Source organism: Macrosteles quadrilineatus, unplaced genomic scaffold (assembly GCF_028750875.1).
Source record: "Macrosteles quadrilineatus isolate MER2022 unplaced genomic scaffold, UCM_ALF_1.0 Scaffold_8__2_contigs__length_117827958, whole genome shotgun sequence".
In the NCBI taxonomy this organism is placed as follows: domain Eukaryota; kingdom Metazoa; phylum Arthropoda; class Insecta; order Hemiptera; family Cicadellidae; genus Macrosteles; species Macrosteles quadrilineatus.
The window spans coordinates 53,168,251-53,189,050 of NW_026542601.1; the positions used below are offsets into that span (position 1 = coordinate 53,168,251).

General features: G+C 32.7%; 1 protein-coding gene across 4 annotated transcripts in view; it reads right to left on the reverse strand.

Annotated features, from left to right (window-relative positions):
• Window positions 1–19,679: 19,679 nt before the first annotated feature.
• Window positions 19,680–20,800, reverse strand: part of LOC129001437 (sentrin-specific protease 1-like) — a 48,597-nt gene continuing 47,476 nt past the window's right edge. For all 4 annotated transcript variants that reach the window (XM_054428701.1, XM_054428702.1, XM_054428703.1 and 1 more), the window contains one exon: window positions 19,680–20,701. In XM_054428701.1, coding sequence (XP_054284676.1) covers window positions 20,540–20,701 — 162 coding nt within the window. In that variant the 3' untranslated portion in view covers window positions 19,680–20,539. The remainder of the gene's footprint in view (window positions 20,702–20,800) is intronic.

Here is a 20,800-nt window from a genome sequence, read left to right on the forward strand (position 1 = left end):
TTTTTGAACATAAATGAAAATTGCATTGAATATGTAACCGAAATTTAACAGTGTTGTAAGTGTATTGAAGTGTAAAAATTAAGTATTTGTATTTGGAACTAATGTAAACTGTAGGCTAAGTGTTATTTTTAATAATCTTGCACATACAGTACTACAATGTACACACTTAATCGGTTTGGGAAGCTTTTGAAGCAATTATGCATCTCAAATCACTGTAAAAATACTCAACTTGATACTCACTAGATCCTTCTAAACTCAACTCGCCACATAACGATGGTGGAGTTAAAGAACAAAGAACCACAAAAAAAAAAAAAAAATAGCAAGTAAAATTTGACACTAGTATTAGGGGTCTGCGGGTCAGACTTTTTTGGTTCGGGTCGGGCCAATAATTTTGGTCCTCGGGTTTCGGGCCAAAATCGGGTCGGGCCAAAAATTATTAATTACCGGATTTTTTTGATTTTTTTAACTCCTATCTGTGTTTATAATATTACTTGAAAATAACATATGGAAAAAGATTGTATTTATGTATATTATTTCATGTTCATAACTTATTTACAGCTTAGGAGTTGCTTCAACTGCAAGAAAGAAGAAAATAATTTTTTTTATCAAGCCATTCTTTCCCATTTTCATAACTGTTGAAATATCTAAACAGCTATATTACAACAAGTTTGTAATGGAACTTAATATAAATGGATCATAAACAAATAAATTAACCTTATCACAAGTTTAGGGCCTGTGGCTTCAAGACTGCAAGCAAGAAGAAAATAAAAATTCTATGTTTCCACCATGCAATATGAATCATTCATTCCCTGCCTCCTAACCTCCTCTCACACTTACAATAGCATTATTAGTTACATCATCATAAATAAAGAATTATCTATTATTGGCATTAGTATGCCTACAGCTTTACATAGGAATTATTTTTTATAGGGCCTAAAATAGTAATAGACTAAGCAACATGACAAGTGGAGAACTCATTGAAGAAAAGATATTGTGTAAACTAATTTACTATAAAACTCTAAAACAATAAATAACACACATACATTGTTTATGGTATAGTTATAGTAAAGACTGTAAAAATTGCATATCATGTCATACACAGTTATAGATACACAGTTATAGATACACAGTTATAGATACACAGTTATAGGCACAGTTATAGGTATTGAAAGAGATTAAAATCCTAAAACAACTGATTTTAGGTAATAAATGAAAAGAATTAAAAATCCATAAACTCAAGTCAAACAATATCACAATTATTAGGTACCCGAAAAGGAACTCTTAATATATAGAAAATTATATTAAATCAAGAGAAAAGAAAGTTAAATGCTAATTTGGCAACATAAGCAGACAGCAGAGACATTATAGTGCCCTAATTAGCAACACAACTCAATGTTTTTATACTGTAAGTCAATGTTTTTGAAACTGTAGGGTCTTTTTCTCGGAAGGAAGGGTAGTAGAATGTAAACAAAAAACCATGAATCACTCTCACAGCCGGGCCCGGGGACACTCAAGGTTACAGACCCTCCCCCTCCCCTCCCCTCCCTTCTTACACAACCCGAGCCAGGCCCGGGGACACTCAAGGTCATAGACCCTCCCCCTCCCCCACCCCTATTACGCCACCCGGTTGTTCCAATTGCTGACAAAATACAAGTAACAAAACAAGGAAGTAGAGACAAAAAGATATATTTTCTTTATTCAAAAATATAAAACTGTTACAGATAATTTCCAAAGAAATTAATTCATGGTAGTTTGTGTCTTGTAAATATTGTATTGGATCTTAGAAATATCTTTTTTGAAACTCAATCTAACTTAAGAAAAAAATAATTTTACTGATGAAAACTTTCATAAAATTATAAAATATTTAGGCCTAACCTCTTTGTAGACTTGTTGATACTTGATACTTAAAAAAAAATTAAATGGTGACCATAAAATGCCGAACTAGACGATCAGAAGTGTTGTTTTGTTTTGTTACTGAATGACAAAAAGGACAATAGGAAAATAAAAGAACAAGATACAGATCTGTACACTATATCAGATATTTCTTTTGTTTATAATTTATTATGTAAATAAAATACTAAAATATAATTTAAACTAGGTATGGAATAAACAATAAATAATTAAACTGGTACCTCTGGAAAATAGTCTTTCTTTTGACTTCCTTTTCTTTGCACTGTTGCGTCACGGCTTTTGTTTTGTCAGTAGACGACTGGCTCTGGCTAGTGACAGTAAGGCAATAATTGCTCTGTTGTGTCTTTGTTCTTAAACGTGAGCAAACTTAATATTTAATTCTAATTTTAACATTTTAATTCCTCTGTAATAATGTATATAAGAGTGTTTCTTTGAAAATTACTTATTATAACTTTAAAAATAGCCTAATAATTATTTTTTTTGGCCCGAACAAATCTCTGGCCCGACTCGGTCTCTCGGGCCTTCCGCTGGCCCGACCCGACCCGAAAAAATCGGGGACCCGCAGACCCCTAACTAGTATATTAAGGATTGTCTGACAAGGTGGTACGTTTTTACTATTCTTAGAAGCAATCTTGTTGGTGTTGATAGTCAGCTACTTAAAAACACTTTTTCGGGCAGCTTGTACAAAATTATACATTCATTATCACAGCTAGCAAAAAAATATCCCCCCCAAAATCCTTAAAAAACGTTCCCCCCCAAAAATTCCTGTGGCGCAAACGCGCCACAGTACCCCCCCCCCTCTGGGCACCTCTGGACAAAATAAACATTGATATTATGTTTACATTGATATTATACATTATTATGTATAATAATATGTTGTGCATTTGGACTCTCAGGTAATTTTCCAAAATAAGCTAGCTGAACCTGTTCCCTTTTCAAAATTATGTTTGAAAAAGATAACTCATACAGTAACTTACATTTGAAAGACAATACAAAGATGATTTTACAGAGTACCTGAACCTCTACAGAGACTCTCTATCAGAAATTTCATTTTGTTACATTTTAAGGAAGTGTAAATGAATGATGAACGTTGCACTTTGAAATTAATAATACATTTTGTACAAACTAATTAACAATTGAGACTTTGCTTCACATTTGTCGACCTGTCTGTTTGTTATCCAATGGGAGGGTAGTAGACTGTCGGACTAAAGAGGACTGTGTAGAGTGGAACCCACTGGACTCTGTACTGAAAAATCCATTTCATGAAAAAATTAGTACCTAATATTTAAGTTGAATATAACAAATGTCAAATGATGTTCTACTTTTGTTCAGCAAAAACAGTTTTACTGAAAGTTTCTTGTTTAACTGTTTGTCCTTTAAGAGGTAGTTTATTAAACAGCCTCATACTCATAATGTAGAATGATTTTGAAGTTTTACTAATCCTAAATATATCAATAAATACTTTGTGACTTGTCCTGGTTGTGGTCATGGACCTGATTTTACTGTGTACGATTTTTATAATTATGTTTCACATAGACTAGACTAATAAATATATATGTATTTACAACAGTGGGGATATTTAGCTGTTTATACAGAGGTCTACTATAGTAATACCAGAAACAAAAGAACCCTGGGCCGTTTCGAGCCGCACAGGTTTGAATGGTACACCACACCTACCGGCGCGAACCACGTGATCTTTTCGTTTCTGCGCAGGTTGTTTTGTTCGTGGTATGTCTATACAGAACGTTTTAGCTATTATTAGCTATGTATAGGCCAATTTGATTTCATTAGGTACCCTCAAGTATTAAAATAAAACTTAATTCCTGAAGTTATAGCATTTGGTCACATTGAAGAAATATTCTGCTTACATTGGTTAGATTGGCTCCTGCCGGTGAGAGCTGCAAGATACGTGATTGCTGTGAACACATATGGATTTAGATGATAATTCAACAGAAATTGTATTATGTAAGGGAACAGTACACACCTTATAGTTTTGTTGTTTTGTCATTATGGTTATCATTGTTAGTTAACTTGGTTATTATCATTATTTGAAACAAGTTAGGCTACTCTGTCCGTGCTTCGCAACGGGATGAGAATTCAGAGGATAATAACGTGGTTCTTTATATCTACTGAAAAACTGTTACACACAATCCTTTATTGTGAAGTACATCTCAACTGTACCATACTACTTCTTTTTAATGAATATCTCTTGGCTTCATGAATTTGCCATCAACTGTGTAGCAGAATTAAAATGTTAACTCAGGAAAAAATAAACAAAGAACTATCCTGAATAAATACCCCACCGCAGAAAACCTGCTAAACTAAAGAATATACATTTCCCTATGGCTGGACTAAAATATCTAAATACAGTATAATAAATGGTATCCTCAAGCTGAGACATATTTTCTCCCATTAGCTTGTAAACAACCTTTATCATGAGTAAGCAATGAGAGTAACTATTGCTAAAAAAGTCCCTAGGGCTCTGCCCCAGTGGCTTTTAAAGTTCCCATGTTATATTATCAGCTAATTTAATTGCTGTTAACAATTCAAGCAATTCAAGGTAACACGTGCTACAAACATTTACTGACTTAGTTGAAATTAAATATTTACATTATTTTGTGCTTCCAAACTATTTGTTGTGTGTATGTATAATATGACTAGCTGTACTAGCTATATGTAGCTATGGGGCTTTGCCCCGTTTAACTTCATAAGTATTCGCATGGCTCAATCACGTCCTGGTTGAAGTTCGTTCACTACGCTCACTCACCTTTAGGTTGGAGCTCGTTCGCTGCGCTCACTTGCCTTCAGGTTAGCTCGTTCACTACTCTAACTTGCCTCCAGGTTGAAGTTCGTTCGCTACGCTCACTCACCTTTTGGTTGCAAATTAACTGTTGTCATACAATAAAAAAATAATAATAGTGCTGCACCCTGTTGTAATCCTTGTAACTTTAATGCTATTGAACATCATAGAACAGAACCAACTCGTTTAATTGAAATAGCTGTTAAGATTCATTAATTCCTTTTAAATATGAAAAATCATAAGGTTAACATGGGAAACTCCAGAGCCACTGGGGCGGAGCCCGAAAGCCCGATCAGAATAAAAACTACTTAATTTTCCTATTTAATGCCCAAAGAATCGGTGTACCGAATTTCAGCCTCCTAGATAAATGGGAAGTGGTTGAATTAGTGATGAGTGAGTGAGTGAGTGAGTGATTCAATGAGGGCTTTGCCTTTTATATATAATTAGATGTAATATTTGATGTAATGAAATTGAATAATCCAGAGATTTATGCGGTATTTATTTTGGTTCTAAAATCTATGCTTCATATATGCATAAATATGGGTTCAGGATAAAATCTCAATATCAATGGTTCAGGAAAAAAAACCCAAACACAATTATACTTTTTGATGAAGAGTTTGTTTACGATGAAGATGGAAGGCTATGGAATATAAATATTACAGAATAATGCACAAAAAATTAACATTTTTAAGTAGGCTTTTTTGCGTTTTAATACAGATAATATAATAAAATTATCCATTTCTTACCATTCTAGAGTTTCCTTGCAATGTGGCATCTGTTTCCTTTTCTATGTTCTAGATAAAAAAAAAGAAAAGAATTTTAAACCAATTTGGATTTAAAATTACAATGTATTTTAGCCCATGATAGTCCATGTAGCACAGATGGTTGGACCAACATTGGCCAACTGTGGGACAGTTGGTCGATGGTTGGTTAGAGCTTCCACAATGAACCAACCGTTGTCTAACTGTATATCTCATAGTTAGGCCAACCAATATTTACAACTGTGGACCAACATTGGTTCATTGTTAATGAAATACATTAATATGCATTGCTGGGTATCATACATCAAGCCAACCGTTGTTCAACCGTTTTTCACTCCGTTGGACCAACAAAAGATACTTTTGTTGAACCAACGATGGTCTATAGTTGAGTTTACACGACTTTCATTCTCTGGATCTAGCTTTCACAACATAATTATAATAATGCAAATATATTTTTAATTAATATTCTTTAACTTATTTGCAACAATTTATGGGGAAAGAGTAATTAATCACATAACAGTCAATTATAATAGCATTGATAATCTAACGGTAATGAAATAATCTATATTCAAATTCAAACCCAGTATCCTCTCTAACTCCCCCCAAAAATAATAATAATAATAACTACTTATGATACCTTAAATGATTAACAGAATCATACTGTGTAGTATCAAAAATGTTTTAAGTATTGCGACCATTGCATTTGTTGGCTACTCTTTCACCACTTGAAAACTCTCTATATCAACAATCACAGATAGCTCAGTGGTAAGGTAAGAAGCTCGAAGCTCATAAGTCGAAAAACTCGGGTTCGAGACCCGTCTGGGCCAAAAAATTTTATTCTTGCTTTTTTTCAAAGTTTGTTTTTATGAACTATTTAATCAATTTGCTCAACTAATAATTATACTTTTCATACTAAATATTTATTATTTTGTGTGAAATAAAACGGTTGGTTGGATATCAGTTGTGTTATGTTATGGTTAGTTGGCCATCAGTATTTTTGGATGGTTGGGCCATTGTTGGACAATGGTTGGTTGGAAAACAGTTTAAAGAGGTGACATTTTTCTACCGTTGGCCTACTGTGTGGCTCAACAATTTACCAACGTTGGCCTAACCATCTGTGCTACATGGGAGCAAATGTATGGTTGCAGTAGCCTATAATAACGGCGATAAACCGTTTACAAAATTTACAAAACTAAGAAAGAAAAAGAATAAGAAAAACATACCAAAGGGTAAAGTACTTGCGTGTTACAATTAACCCTAAAATAAGAGAGAAACGTGAGCAGCTTTACCTATCTAACACATCAAAACTTGATTTATTTTACAAAACATTATTTGATACATCATATACATTATACATATTTTTAAATTATAATTTTACACATTGTTCTATCCTGTCACAAAAAGCTAAATCCTATATTCTTTTTTGTGGAACAAAAAGGATTAAACTACAATAATACACTCTGGTTAATTGAATAAGTGACAACTTTTACTGATAATAATATTACAATTTCCAGTTTAAGTAGAAAATTATTTATTACAATCAGATAGTGTATTGTAAGTAAAGTTACTAGTGTACTTGTTGCATAGTTTTCGATGAGTTTAAAAGATCCGACTAAAAGCTTATGTAACTAATTAAAATACTCACGCTATTTAATAGCATTTTGAAATAATAAACGCTTCTTGTAAAAATCTTTTAGCATTTTTTAGACCCGGCTTATTTTTTAGTGTTTTCTACAAATGTTTCCCGACTTAAAACGGTTACCAGTAAACATTTCTTGCATGTATTTATTTGATCTGACATTAGGTAGGTTTACTTTACCACTGTGACAACATGATCTGTAAATTCTTCATGGTTTTTTTTTACTTCCAAAATAAGTTGCTTACCATAAATGGCAAAAATTATTCATCTCTCCAAGTGATTGTGTACCTGGATTCCTTACTGTGAGACCAGGCCTCTCCTCTACTCTTCTCATTTGTATAAGATTTTCTATTAATTGTCTCCACCTCCTGTTTTCAATATTTCTCCTTTAAACTCAAGAAATTTTCTGTTCTTCCAACAAAACTGATTAACTGTTTAGATTTGTCTATAACCTCCTAAACAAACATCAATATATTTACTCCCAAAAAGCTGGTGAGTTTCTTTTTATGTACAGCTGTTTTTGTTTTTAAATTTGTTCAATGTAATTCTCATGGGGAAAATGCGACCTTTGAGGGCGTCTCACGCCATTAAGGGTAAGAGTTTTTAAATTCTAAAACCTTAATACAAAACTACGAATGAGACGAATCATTTTGACACCTCAAACGTTAAAATCGGTCCAGAAATAACGGGCGAGTTTTGTTGACAAAAAACAGCCCTCATGTATTAATATAAGAGATAGCTGTGTTACCAAGCTAAAAACTTACCTCTTCTTCAATTAAAATCCGTCCTGTGTTGGCAGAAAAAGAATCCTGAAAGAACAATCAATAATTTTCATTGTTATTTCATACTGAAATTGATAGTAAAACCTTAAAATTATGGAAAAAAATGAAAAAAATGTACAAGGGTTATTGTTAGGGTAAATTGTATGTTGTAAACTGATTACAGGCTTAAGAAATACTTTCAAAATAAATAGTTAAAGTTAAGTATAATAATTCAATCAATAAATAATTGATCCATGCGATTGCCACAATCAAAATCTACAACTGCTTACAACAGCTGATTTTTAGGGGGCATCCAGGTCCTAGTCCCCCTCAACTACACTGAACTCCGCACACGACCCGCCACTCCGCCAGGTACCTAAATCTTCAGCGTCCGCCTCAATGGTTCTCTAATGTGTTATTCTCCAACACAACAATACATTGGTTATACCCGAAAACTTGAATGGAATAAAATACTCAACTGCTTACTTATTATACTTTTATGATAGCATCTATACTCGCTATTTTTCTAGGATATCAGCTGTGTTCAACAATTCAACACTATACTAGTGGTGTTGATGCATGCACGAAAACTGTAATAATATGTTAACACTAGCTGTGTGCCCGTTCTACGCACGGGGATCTTATAGTAGTCAGTTGAAACCTTCTTATATTAAGATTAAGAACAGCAGTTAGTTTGCATATTTGCAGATATGCTGGCAAAACTATTATATATAAACCTTCGCAAATACAGTATCTGACAGTTCAAGCCAAAATAAATGCTTCGCAATTAAATGTCACCCGGATCGTTATGGTCCATATGTCCAATGATTAAACTAAAAAATGTTTTATAGATCCATGAAGCGTAGCCCTAAAGTAGGCCTATAATTGAAAGTTACTTTCCACATCGGTTAACTTAAACGTATTTAAAGTACTACCTCAACCTCACCATTTAACACTTTATTCCGGTTGACATTTTCAGTATCAAAGGTGCTCTTGTCCATTCCGTGAAACACTGAGAAATAAGGACATTAATGCGTTACCAACAGACATACACACAACAATCCAAATAAGGCCACGAACTATTGATAAACAATATAAAGGCGTAAACAATTCATGATGGTTTGCCCAACAAATGTTTTACTCAAATAGGTTATCATTTTCTTAGCATACCGGGTAAGCTAAGATTTGGAATCCAGACAGAAAAAGCAAAACTTATACAGAGTTAAGACATCACTTAAATTGAAACGGACGGCTCTAATAAATAAGGTGCAACACCAACGACAACTAATTTGTAAACCACAGTGATGTGTTGGTACCTACGTAAAAATGATTCTAGCAGCTACCAACGGTTCTAAGGAAAAGAACCAGTACCTACGTAAGAACCTACCTAAGAACTATAGTACATCCGACCAATTAAATACATTAATATCTAGTCCCGAGGTTATTGATCTCTTGCTTTTGGATTTTCTCGTAAAAAGTTATAGCGTAAACTTTTCGGTGTCAGTTTGAAAAAAAAAACAACCTTACCCAAACAACTTTTTGTTATTTAATAGATTACGCATTCTCTAAACAATGATTAGTATATCTATTACAATAGAAGGAAATGTGACGAAAATCACACAATGTTGGGGTTTTGGTCATTTGTAATTAAATTTCTTAAGTAGGTAGGCCATTTATTCTATGGAAAAGTGCCGGTATCAAGGATCGTCGTCAAAAAGGTTGTTATGAATAAATATGTAGGCTTACGTACCCAAGATATGAGCTATGGGCCTATTGGCTGTATGGTCCAGCGATTGCATCACACGGTGAGTAGAAACAGAAAGTGACACATTGGAAAAGCGAGTTTAGCACTTCCTCTGTTAAACCTCTGTTACAATCACCCACTGCAGTTGTGATTTTTTACTTTACACTTTACACAACCGCCATTGAAGCGCCGTCAATGAGTGGAAACCCTTTTTTGTAAGCTATTGGCGACGATCATTTCAGTGTCCATCCCTATACAACACTGATTCAAGGTCTTCTTTCTGGTTGTCAAAACTCAAGAAACATTTTATACTCAAAGAATTTCTGGTTCCGATTTGGACGATGTCTAGTTATTTAATTTCATTTACGGTTACACTATTAGACTATATTATTGCACTTGCGATTAATTAAATCCGTTATGTAAGAAAAACGTTTTTAATCTCACTTGGTTGGGATTTGCTTTCAAAACGTGATTCGAAATGGTTGCGGTATTTGTAAACAACATTTGTAAACATATCATTGACAGCTAGAAAAAATAATCTTGATCCGAACAGCTGTTCGTTATTTCATAGACGATTATGTGATAAAAATTGAACGAACATTTGACAAAAATCGCACAAAACTGCATTTTTGAACGTCCGTAATTTTATTTACAAAGTAGTGAGGCTATATTTAAATCACTAAAGACACTCTCGCCAATCCAGTGAATACATTAAAATGACTTGGATCTTGATAGGTACTCTGGTTTTCACGGAGAAGATTGCGTAAAATGCTGTCTTGAGTGTTACAGACAAAGGGAAAGACAGACAGACAGACAGACAGAAATAGAGATAAGACTCGTTTCTGCTTCTTTAATGTATAAAACGTAAAAATAACCTAAAAGTATATAATTCTGAGCAAAGTACAGACAAAACTCTAATTTTATTTATATAGATAGATTAGTTGCATTTTGGGTTACCCGTTCCACAGTTTCAAGGACTAACCATTACACTCTTTCTTCTGTACTGACGTTATACTGTATGAAACTTATGCTAAATATATGACTTTCTCATTCCCTTTTAAGACTAATGGCCGGTGAATTACCCTTTTATGTGTCAAAATTATTTCTCAGTTGCCGCTTTGAATGCTAACTGTTAACACATATCGTCTGTTAGAAACAACTTCTGTAATTATTAACAGAGACGTATTTGGATATAGAAACAGATCTCTGTCCTCCTCTCATCTGGGATGCTCGCACAGCGTACATGTGGCAAACCACCAACGATTTTCTAAAAAAACCACTTTTTACCTTCCTAGAAGCAGCAAACCTAATCACTGGTGAATAATAATGTCATTTAAATAGGCAATAACAATAAATGTGACTTGTTAATGGAAATATTTCAGTAAAAATCCAATCAGACGAATTGAAATTTGTTTAGTCTGCCGATTTTCTGCAGTGAGGGTATTTGTAGAGTATCATTAAGTGATAGCCCCATGAAAAATGGCATCTTGGCACAGAATCGACCCTACTTGTAATTGAACCAAGAACTTTCTGATTGGAAGAAGTGCACTGTAACCACTCAGCTTGCCGGCATGAATTGAACTGCATCGACCATTGAACAAAAATTTTCTAAAATAAAATTTATTAATTTAGACTATTGAAAAGGTCTTAATTTGTTCAAACAGTGATTAAAATGCTTACCTTATGGTTGGTTGGTGCAAAATCTGCAATGTAAATAAATGTTAAAACAATACATAACGTTAACACGACGGAGTGTGCTTGCCTCATACTTGATGCTGTTTTCTTTGACGCGTGTTTATATTTGTCAGTCAATTGGTCATGCATGTTCACTGATTTAGCAATTTCGCTATGGAGAGAATTGACACTAGAAATATGAGAAAAATTGAAAATAATGACAACTATAGTCTTTATGTGTAGAAACTTAATAACTTTATTTACTTAGGGGGTAGATTTTTAATTTTTAGAACTTGTACCTTTTAGCAAAAGAATGTATTTAACTAGTTTATTATTTTTTTTATTTGCAGCCCATGAAAATTGAAATTGTTCCCTCATAATTCTTAACAAACACCACTCAAAAACATTAGCAAAAGTATAAGAAAATTCCCAAATATAAAAATATGTCAATATTAATGGATCGAACACAACCTTCCAAACAAAAACACACAACAAAAAGAAAGCAAAAAGAAAGAAGACTACTGGTACACCAACTACTGCTATCTTAACAAAATACCACCACCGCAGCAAACCTGCCGACTAAGCGAATTTCCATTTTTCTGAATTAATTATCAATAAAATCTATCTAAATAACATTAGCTTCAATTATCAATTATTTAAGATGGAGACGCCTAACAAGACTAGTACCTAGGTTTGCTGCTACAAGGAAACTAATAAAAGTGTGGTTTTTAGTAAAATATTAATAGCTTAGTATAAAATAAATAAATTTGTCTAGTTTTAGCGAATTTCCCATATAGGGAATAAGCTATTACCGTAGGTCTCATGGTAAGACCTAGACCCGGGACCGATTTACTTTTTCGTTTTGAGGTCCCCAGAGGCCAAAAACACCATCCGTTCAAATTCATATATATATATATATATATATATATATTTATATATGTGTCCGTTAGCGCGATAACTCGAGCAAAATTGATCCGATTTTGATGAAATTTGGTACAAACGTGTAAACCTACATTTATTCGAACGAGTTCGCAAACCAGCATAATCGGACCATGGTATCAGGGGTTTATGGGGGGTTTTATGGGGTAAAAATGGGTTTTTCTCATTTTTGACCCTAAAAACTTTAAACTTCTAAATTTCTCTCTAGACCATTTTGAAGAGCTTAAAAAAACAAACAATTTAGTATATTGAAGTGTTATAGAATGTTCATTGACTACGGAGAAAATTAAAAAAATTGTAAATTTAAAATTCCCATGTTATTCTTATGGAGAATAAATAAACTGTTCTAGTTTGCTTGTTTATGGATTTTTTTTTATTCAAATTTGGCAATTTGGTTTATTTCATACTAAGCTATCAATATTTCAATTGAAAAAACACACCTCAACATCTTCCCCGTAGCAGCAAACCTAACTAGTCACTAAAATTAATGTTATTTAAATAGGAAATAAATCTGAAAATTTATAGAGAATATTTTAGTAGAAATCAAGAAGGGTAAATGGAAATTCGCTTAGTATGCAGGTTTGCTGCGACGGGGGTATTATCAAAATATATCCATAAACAAGCAATCTAGAGCATTTTACAATATTCTCCATAAGAATACCATGGGAATTTTTTATTTTCAATTTTTTTCAATTTTTTCCTTTACCAATAATTGTAGGCCTATAAAAACAATTTGATAAACTAAATCTTAAGAAATGTAGAAAAAAGTAGGGGGAACTCATTAGAAACTCACCCTGTATTTATACAGGGTGAGTTTCTACTGACCGTGTTAACTTCGCCAGTGGGTTCTACTCACTAAAAGGGACAAAAAAGTTCCTATAAACCCATGTCCGATTTTCGACCGTTTGGCTGTTTTGGGGGATTTTGTGTTTTTCTTATTTTATTAGACTTTGCTCCACAATTTATGTAATAAAAACTTAACCAATTACTTTAGAGAGTTATAGTTAAAATCATTGGAAAGAACATTAAATTTGCTATAAATCAAAGGTTTCATTCAACAATTATACCATTACATAGTCCACGTTATAACCAAAATAAAGTAAAAATGTCATTAAATTAATTAATTACGATAATTTTCATGGGCCTCCTTTGATACATAAACCTGCATTTATGCAATGTTGAAATTCATAAAAAACTTGGCATTTTAATAATCTTTCAAATGATATGCTATTCAATACTATTATTGATATAAACCAGTGAGAAATTACTAATAAACTACAATAAAACACGGTTTACAGATTTTGTTTTTGCACAGTTTTACTGTTAATAATAATTACTGTATACTCCATGATGTATTTTATTGAACTATCTGATAAAATTTGTACATTATTTCAACTTTTAAATATTTATTAAAATTATCTGAATTAATAAAATGTATAAACTCAAGGTTTTTCACATTTTCAAAGATGTAGTGTGTTTGATTCTTAAATGCTGTGTAATTAGTTTTACCTTGTGCTTAATTAAGTCAGCTTTTATTGATTTGTCATCTTAGATAACTCTGCTGCTTGAACATACCTTGTTGAGTAATTTGCTGTTTTAACTTTCCAAGTCAATTAAGAGTTTTTCAACATTTATTAAAATATGGAGCCTTTTACCAAACAAGATTATGCCAACATGATGAATACAGTAATTATTATTAACAGTAAAACTGTGCAAAAACAAAATCTGTAAACCGTGTTTTATTGTAGTTTATTAGTAATTTCTCACTGGTTTATATCAATAATAGTATTGAATAGCATATCATTTGAAAGATTATTAAAATGTCAAGTTTTTTATGCATTTCAACATTGCATAAATGCAGGTTTATGTATCAAAGGAGGCCCATGAAAATTATCGTAATTAATTAATTTAATGACATTTTTACTTTATTTTGGTTATAACGTGGACTATGTAATGGTGTAATTGTTGAATGAAACCTTTGATTTATAGCAAATTTAATGTTCTTTCCAATGATTTTAACTATAACTCTCTAAAGTAATTGGTTAAGTTTTTATTACATAAATTGTGGAGCAAAGTCTAATAAAATAAGAAAAACACAAAATCCCCCAAAACAGCGAAACGGTCGAAAATCGGACATGGGTTTATAGGAACTTTTTTGTTCCTTTTAGTGAGTAGAACCCACTGGCGAAGTTAACACGGTCAGTAGAAACTCACCCTGTATATGATATAGAGTTATATATGTCCGTAAACACGATAACGATTAATTTTTGTTTGATTTTGATGAAATTTTGTTTAAAGGTGCAAGGCGGGATAAACTTTAATGAGTTCGCAAACCAGCATGATCGGACCATGGGAACGGGGTTTTACAGGGGGGGAGAAGGGAGGGGGAACAAATAATTTAGTGATATTTTGATACCTAAAAATGTTTCTCTATCCACCGGTTCCAAGGAAAAGTACCAGCACCAAATACCAACGTCAAAATATGGTTACGGGCAATTGGGTAGGCCTGCGTACCCAGCGAACACATAACAAAATAGAAGCGCTACTCGGAGCGCAGGAGCGTGGCAGTCTGACTAGCCGACGAAACGGACAAAGATGGCGGCGCAGCCTAGTCCCGGCGTGTGCAACGCGCTGGTCGTCTGCTATGCTTCGAGTCAGTGTTGTTTACATAGGCTTTGTTTAAATGTAAAAATACTTTTGTATACAAATTACTTAGGTTTTTCTGGAAGTACATTGTCGTATTAGTATATTGTTGGAAATATCTTAAAGTAAATCGATTGTTTTTACTGTAGTAAATCGATTTTTTTTTTCATCGCGGGAGGAATTTTTGTTTAAAAATATATATCTGTTTAAAAACATCTTTGTTCGCATTATAAATCTGTCATATTGGTGTTATTTCTTGTGTCACGACGAACATCTGCAATGACGAAGGTCTGCATTGCCTGTTATTATTGTCTGTTGTTTTCATTGAATATCATACTTACCAAAAAATTTGTCAAGTTCAGTTTTGTTTGATATTAATTGCATTAGTAATGTAGTGTCGTTGTTAATTTTGCCATCTTGTAATTGATTATGCTAACTACTATTGTATGAATGGTGTTACCGTGAATAAATAAATAAAATAATAAATAAAAATAAACACGATGGCATTTTGAACGACATTTTTAGCGTCTTATTAACGATAAGTTAGTATACGTTTTAAAAATAAACATCAGCATAAAAACTATTGTGAGTAAAAATTTTAAAATGCATGGAACTGTTAACAATAAACCTACCAATAAGCCATACAAATTTCAGAAAGATTGGCTGAGTGGTTTGTTTACAATTAAATTTTAAACTTCAGTGTTAGTGCAGAGTTTCTAAAAAATCGGTACTTTTTAGGATCTTTCAACTATATAAATTTTTCTGGTAAACGGAAATGTTTTTAATCGTTACCACGTAAAATGTATTTAAACCAGCTTATATTTAATTTTGTCTCAACAAAATCGGATAATTCATCTCAAGAGATATTTAGGCTCAAACTCGAGTGCACATATTTATTTCCCCGACAGTAGTCCCGGCGTGTGCAGCTATGCTTCATGAGAATAGTGTAGATATAAAGTTAATGATATTAGTGTAAAGGAAAACAATGTAATAGAGGACTTGGCGAACAAAGTACTTGGACAATGTGTAGGAGTAAATTTGTTTCCAAATAGTAGTCTACATATTTCTCAGGATATGAAACAATATGGACAAAAATCATTTTTGTTTAGTACCTAATTAAAATTATTGCTCAAAAATATTTCAATTTAGAGTTCGCTACTACTGTAAAATAAGTAATGAAAGTCTTCACAAAAATAAAATCAGGCAACATCTCAATAAAACTGTAATTTTTCTGGGACAATAAATTGAGTGTAATTTTACAAATATTTGGGAAGTTTAATTTAACTTACAGAATTATCTTTAGTTTATCTTGGATGATATTGAAAGCTAATTAGTCCTTAAAAAGTTGTGCTAAACGGTTGAAATTTCTACATAGACAATATATTTGAAAATTTCTTTAATATATACAATATTACAGTACAACAGTATAAAACATTAAAACACTGCACGCTAAATGTATAGACGATGGCCCGGCGGCGCAGCGGCAATGGATCCCTTTTGTACCTGATTTTTTAGAAAACCGAACATGATAAAAATTTTTGGTGAACGGGATAGTTAAATTTGGTTATTTATCCACAACTTTCCCGCTGACGAAATTTCTCTGACCAAAAAATAAAAAATTTCCTCGCAATACAACTTTTTCATGTTTGAATTTTAAAAATTAAACTACATAAGTATTAAACATATTTATAACTCAATTACTATCATAACTAATAATTTTATATTAACACCATCGTTTTCCTCAGTATCATATCTACAAGTGTGCAAAATTTCAGAATTTTTTGTCACCTATTAATGTTGTTTATGATCGTGTATTTGTCGCGGGGTTTTTAATGCGAACTGAGCTCGCGGGTCTTGGATTCAGGCTGTATGACGGACCAAGATGGCGGATTTGGCCACACTTTCAGTGCATTTGGTTAAACGCCGTGTCCTCTCTATTATTATTATTATTATGTGCTCGCTGTGCGTACCCATAGGAGATGATGAACCATAGACATATTGAGGGTGGTACGGTGCAGCGATGGCAGTGCAATAGCGGTGAGTAGAAACCGAAAGTGACACATTGGAAAAGTGAGTTTAGCAGCATATGTAAACCTCGGTTACAATCACAACGAAATCGTAACGACCTTCCGAGTTGCAGCAACATCTGTGATCAAACTGTTGTGATTTTTACTTCACAAAACAGTCATCGAAGCGCTATCAATGAAAGGAACAACATTATTAATTTCTCTTGGTTTTGGATTTTCTTACAAAAAGTTTTTGGAAATGGTTGCAGTACCTATTTGTAAACAGCATTAAATATAAACATATCTGTGACAACTAGAAAAAATAATCCATCCAAACGGATGTTTGTTATTTCATAGATGTTGCATTTTCCAAACAGATGCATAAATGACGTATGTGGTAAGCATTGGGAGAAAATTTGACAAAAATTGCATAAAATTGGGTTTTTGAACATCAGTTATTTTATTTAAAAATTAATGAGGCCATTTTTTAACGGCTAAAGACACTCTTGCCACCAATCCAGTGGATACAAAAAGACTATTTGAAATTTGAATCCAGATCGATCCTTGTTTTTCAGAAGGCCGCATAAAATGCCTTCTGGCCCGTGACAGACAGGCAGACAGAAATCGAGATAAAGACTTTTGTTTCGGCTTCTTTAATGTATAAAATTTAAAAATAACAAAAGATATATCATTTCTGAGCAATGTACAGACAAAACTCTTATTTTATTTATGTAGATTAATATAAATATTTGATAAATTGCATAAAATGTGTATTATATATATGTAGTTTAAAATTACAAAAGATCTTCTGCCAAACAATGATCAATGTTTACCTTTTGGCTTTTTGGTTGGCTGGTGCAAAGACTGCTATGTAAGTTATTGATGTTAAAACAATAAACGCTAGGGCTTGCATCATACTTGATGCTGTTTCTTAACCAATTGTTTATATTTGACTTTCAGTTGGTTATGCATGTTCACTAATTTGGCTATGGAGAGGATTGACGTCTAGAAACATGAGGAAAATTAAAAACAATAACAAATTTCTTTGTTTGCAGAAAAAAGGGAGTCAAATTGTTATACGTAAAACTTGTGCCTGTTACCAAAAGAATCTATTTATATAATAGCATTGACTATTGGATACAGAAGTTGTACTGATTAGTGATTATGATTATGATAGTCAAAGATAATAGGCTAAGCCGTTTTTGGTTAATCAAACTCCTCCGTTATTATTAGCTTGATTTTGACGTTTGAGGTCTCAAAATAAAGGTTTAAACATGTAGTTGTGCCAACGGTATTCAATTTCTGATAAAGTCATTGGTAAGGGTGTGAGCAGCCCTTAAGTCTGTTCTTTATCTCCATAAGGATAACATGGGAAATTTTATTTACAGAAACATATGTTTGTTGTAAATAGTACATAATAATATATTACTAGTGGTCGAAAACTCGACCATAAATATGTAATGTACCCGCATTGAATATTGCATACTGAAGTAGACATCCATCTATATGGACCAGTTATCCCCATTTTTTAGTCTAACACATTTAGTTGTGTGAACCAGTCACAGTATGCTGGTATCTTATTTTTTGTTGCTGACAAAGTTGATGGGTCACAACAGTTAGTTGCTATAGCTCTTAATAAGTCATTCCATAAGTTTGACTTGGTAAAAATCATTGTGTATTCGAGAGAAATTAGTCATTTATATCTTTTATATCAGCGCAATCTGTTGGTGGCCCACATCAACCATGACAAATTTAATTAAAACTGGCGACAGCTTTAACATGAGGATGGAATGTCTAGTTGTAAGTAAAATGCACAGGCATCACTATTTTCACCCCGCGCTGTAAATAAAACATGTGATTGTAATTTCTTCCATTTGTTTTGATTTTCTGTTTATTTCGTCACCAGCACGGCAACCCATAAAGCCTACGTTGATTTTTGTTTAATTTCAAATTCATTTTTTGTGCTTATATTTGAGCCTATTTTAATTTTTAAAGAGATTCTGCCCAGAAAATTCTGTAGTCTAATATTCTAATGGTGAACATATTGTACGTCACTTGTCCAAAATGTGTTTGCCAAATTCGTGCGGTAATCCCATACTTGCCCAGTAAATTCCCATTTTAAAACGTTTTTATTAGGTCGCTTTCTTGTCCGCTACAAATTTTGCAACCGATTGTATACTAACTTCCCGATGAGCTAGGGACTTGAAACATATCTCACAAATGGAAGACAATGCAATATTATACAATTTAATTTTCATATTTCCCTTGGGCTACGCCCCATGGGCTTGTTTTTATTCTAGACTAGTAACGTAATTAACTGACTATTTTTGTAATTTTCTGCAGTGCATAAAAAATAGTTTGTTGCTATACTTTAATACGTTAAGCTAGGGAAAAAAGGATGTATAGCTTGATTTTGAGAATATTGTTTTTTGCTCTAGTACGGCCACAAAATTTCGGTTTGAGGGGAAGCGTTCCGCCCCCTACAACTTACTCCAACTTTGAAACAACTGCTGATCAGCTGATATTTATTTTTTAAGCTAAAAATTGGTGGAGGAACCCAGGAAACCTTTTTCTAAGAGAAATAAGTCCTAAATTTTGTGGATGGACTATCAAACCTTTTATCAGGTTGTATTAGCTGATTCTTTAGTTAGGACCACTACTTTATTAGGCCAAGTTATTAGTATAACTGGGACTAATAAAGTACCGTATCTAACTGTGAATGTAATTTAGTTTAACAGGCAAGACAATGTTGTCTCTGGAGTAATATAAGGATAATAAAGGAAGTAAATAAATCACATAAATGTAGAAAAAATTACTTCATTAAAAAATTGTTATCACACTTTACAAATTAACTATTATCTCTAAGGCCCATATTTACAGTAAATTATTTACAAGGACAGGTTTTGGTGTAATTTACATTGTTTGAAACAGTCAAATGATATCTAATATAGCTACTTTAATTTATGAAGCATTTTATTATTATAGGTAGGGAGAAATGCTATATTTTAACTGGAATTTCCCAAAATACTTTATAAAGAAATGTTTGAGCCCAGGGGCTGATAGATAAAGGTCACAACACAAAGGCCAACATAATACACGCATTACGTCTTCATAACAGAATCCTAATTGATAGCCTACTTTAATTATTTCATAATCAGCAACCTGGGGTTTCTTTCATAAAATTTAAAACAAAATAGTAGTTTCAATACAAAAAGATATACTTAAATTAAAACTATGTACAATTTAACATTACACCTAAACAAATTTTACAATTTAACACCTATAATCACTTGATCTGCATTTATCTATTAGAAAACAAATGTAATAATGCAATTAGTTTGGACTGACAGAATCAATTACACTTAACTACAGTGACCAAGAAAAAACACTTGAAATTGAAATTAATCTGACTATTACTAGAGATTTGATTGCACCATAACAAATATATTTTGGGCTAGTAAAAAATTGACTAGGTTGATTTTAACAACTAAATTTTAACAAAAAGTACAAACAAATTAGCAATGCACTTACAAAAAAAAAAAAAAAAATACTGACAAGATAGTAGGCATCAAAAAGCATATTTTAATTTTACAAATAAACCAATATGTTACTCTGTATAACAGCAGATCTCAAATGTGTTAAGGACGTTTAACAATATTATTTACAAGAGGAGTTTCTTGGTCAGTATTTCGTAGACCATTTTCCGTCGGAAATACGGCATATCCTTCTGTGTAAATGTAATCTTGGCATTTCTGCTGGTGTATTCAGCAAACATGCAGGAAAACATTCCGCAGTCGCTGCCGTTCATCTGCTGCGGTATGTCCTACATCAAGGTAAAAGGTGGATAAGTGACAGAGTCAAGTGGCAAACTTATAATTTAGTCACCATGTCAAACCAAACTTTATCTACATCATGCATCAGG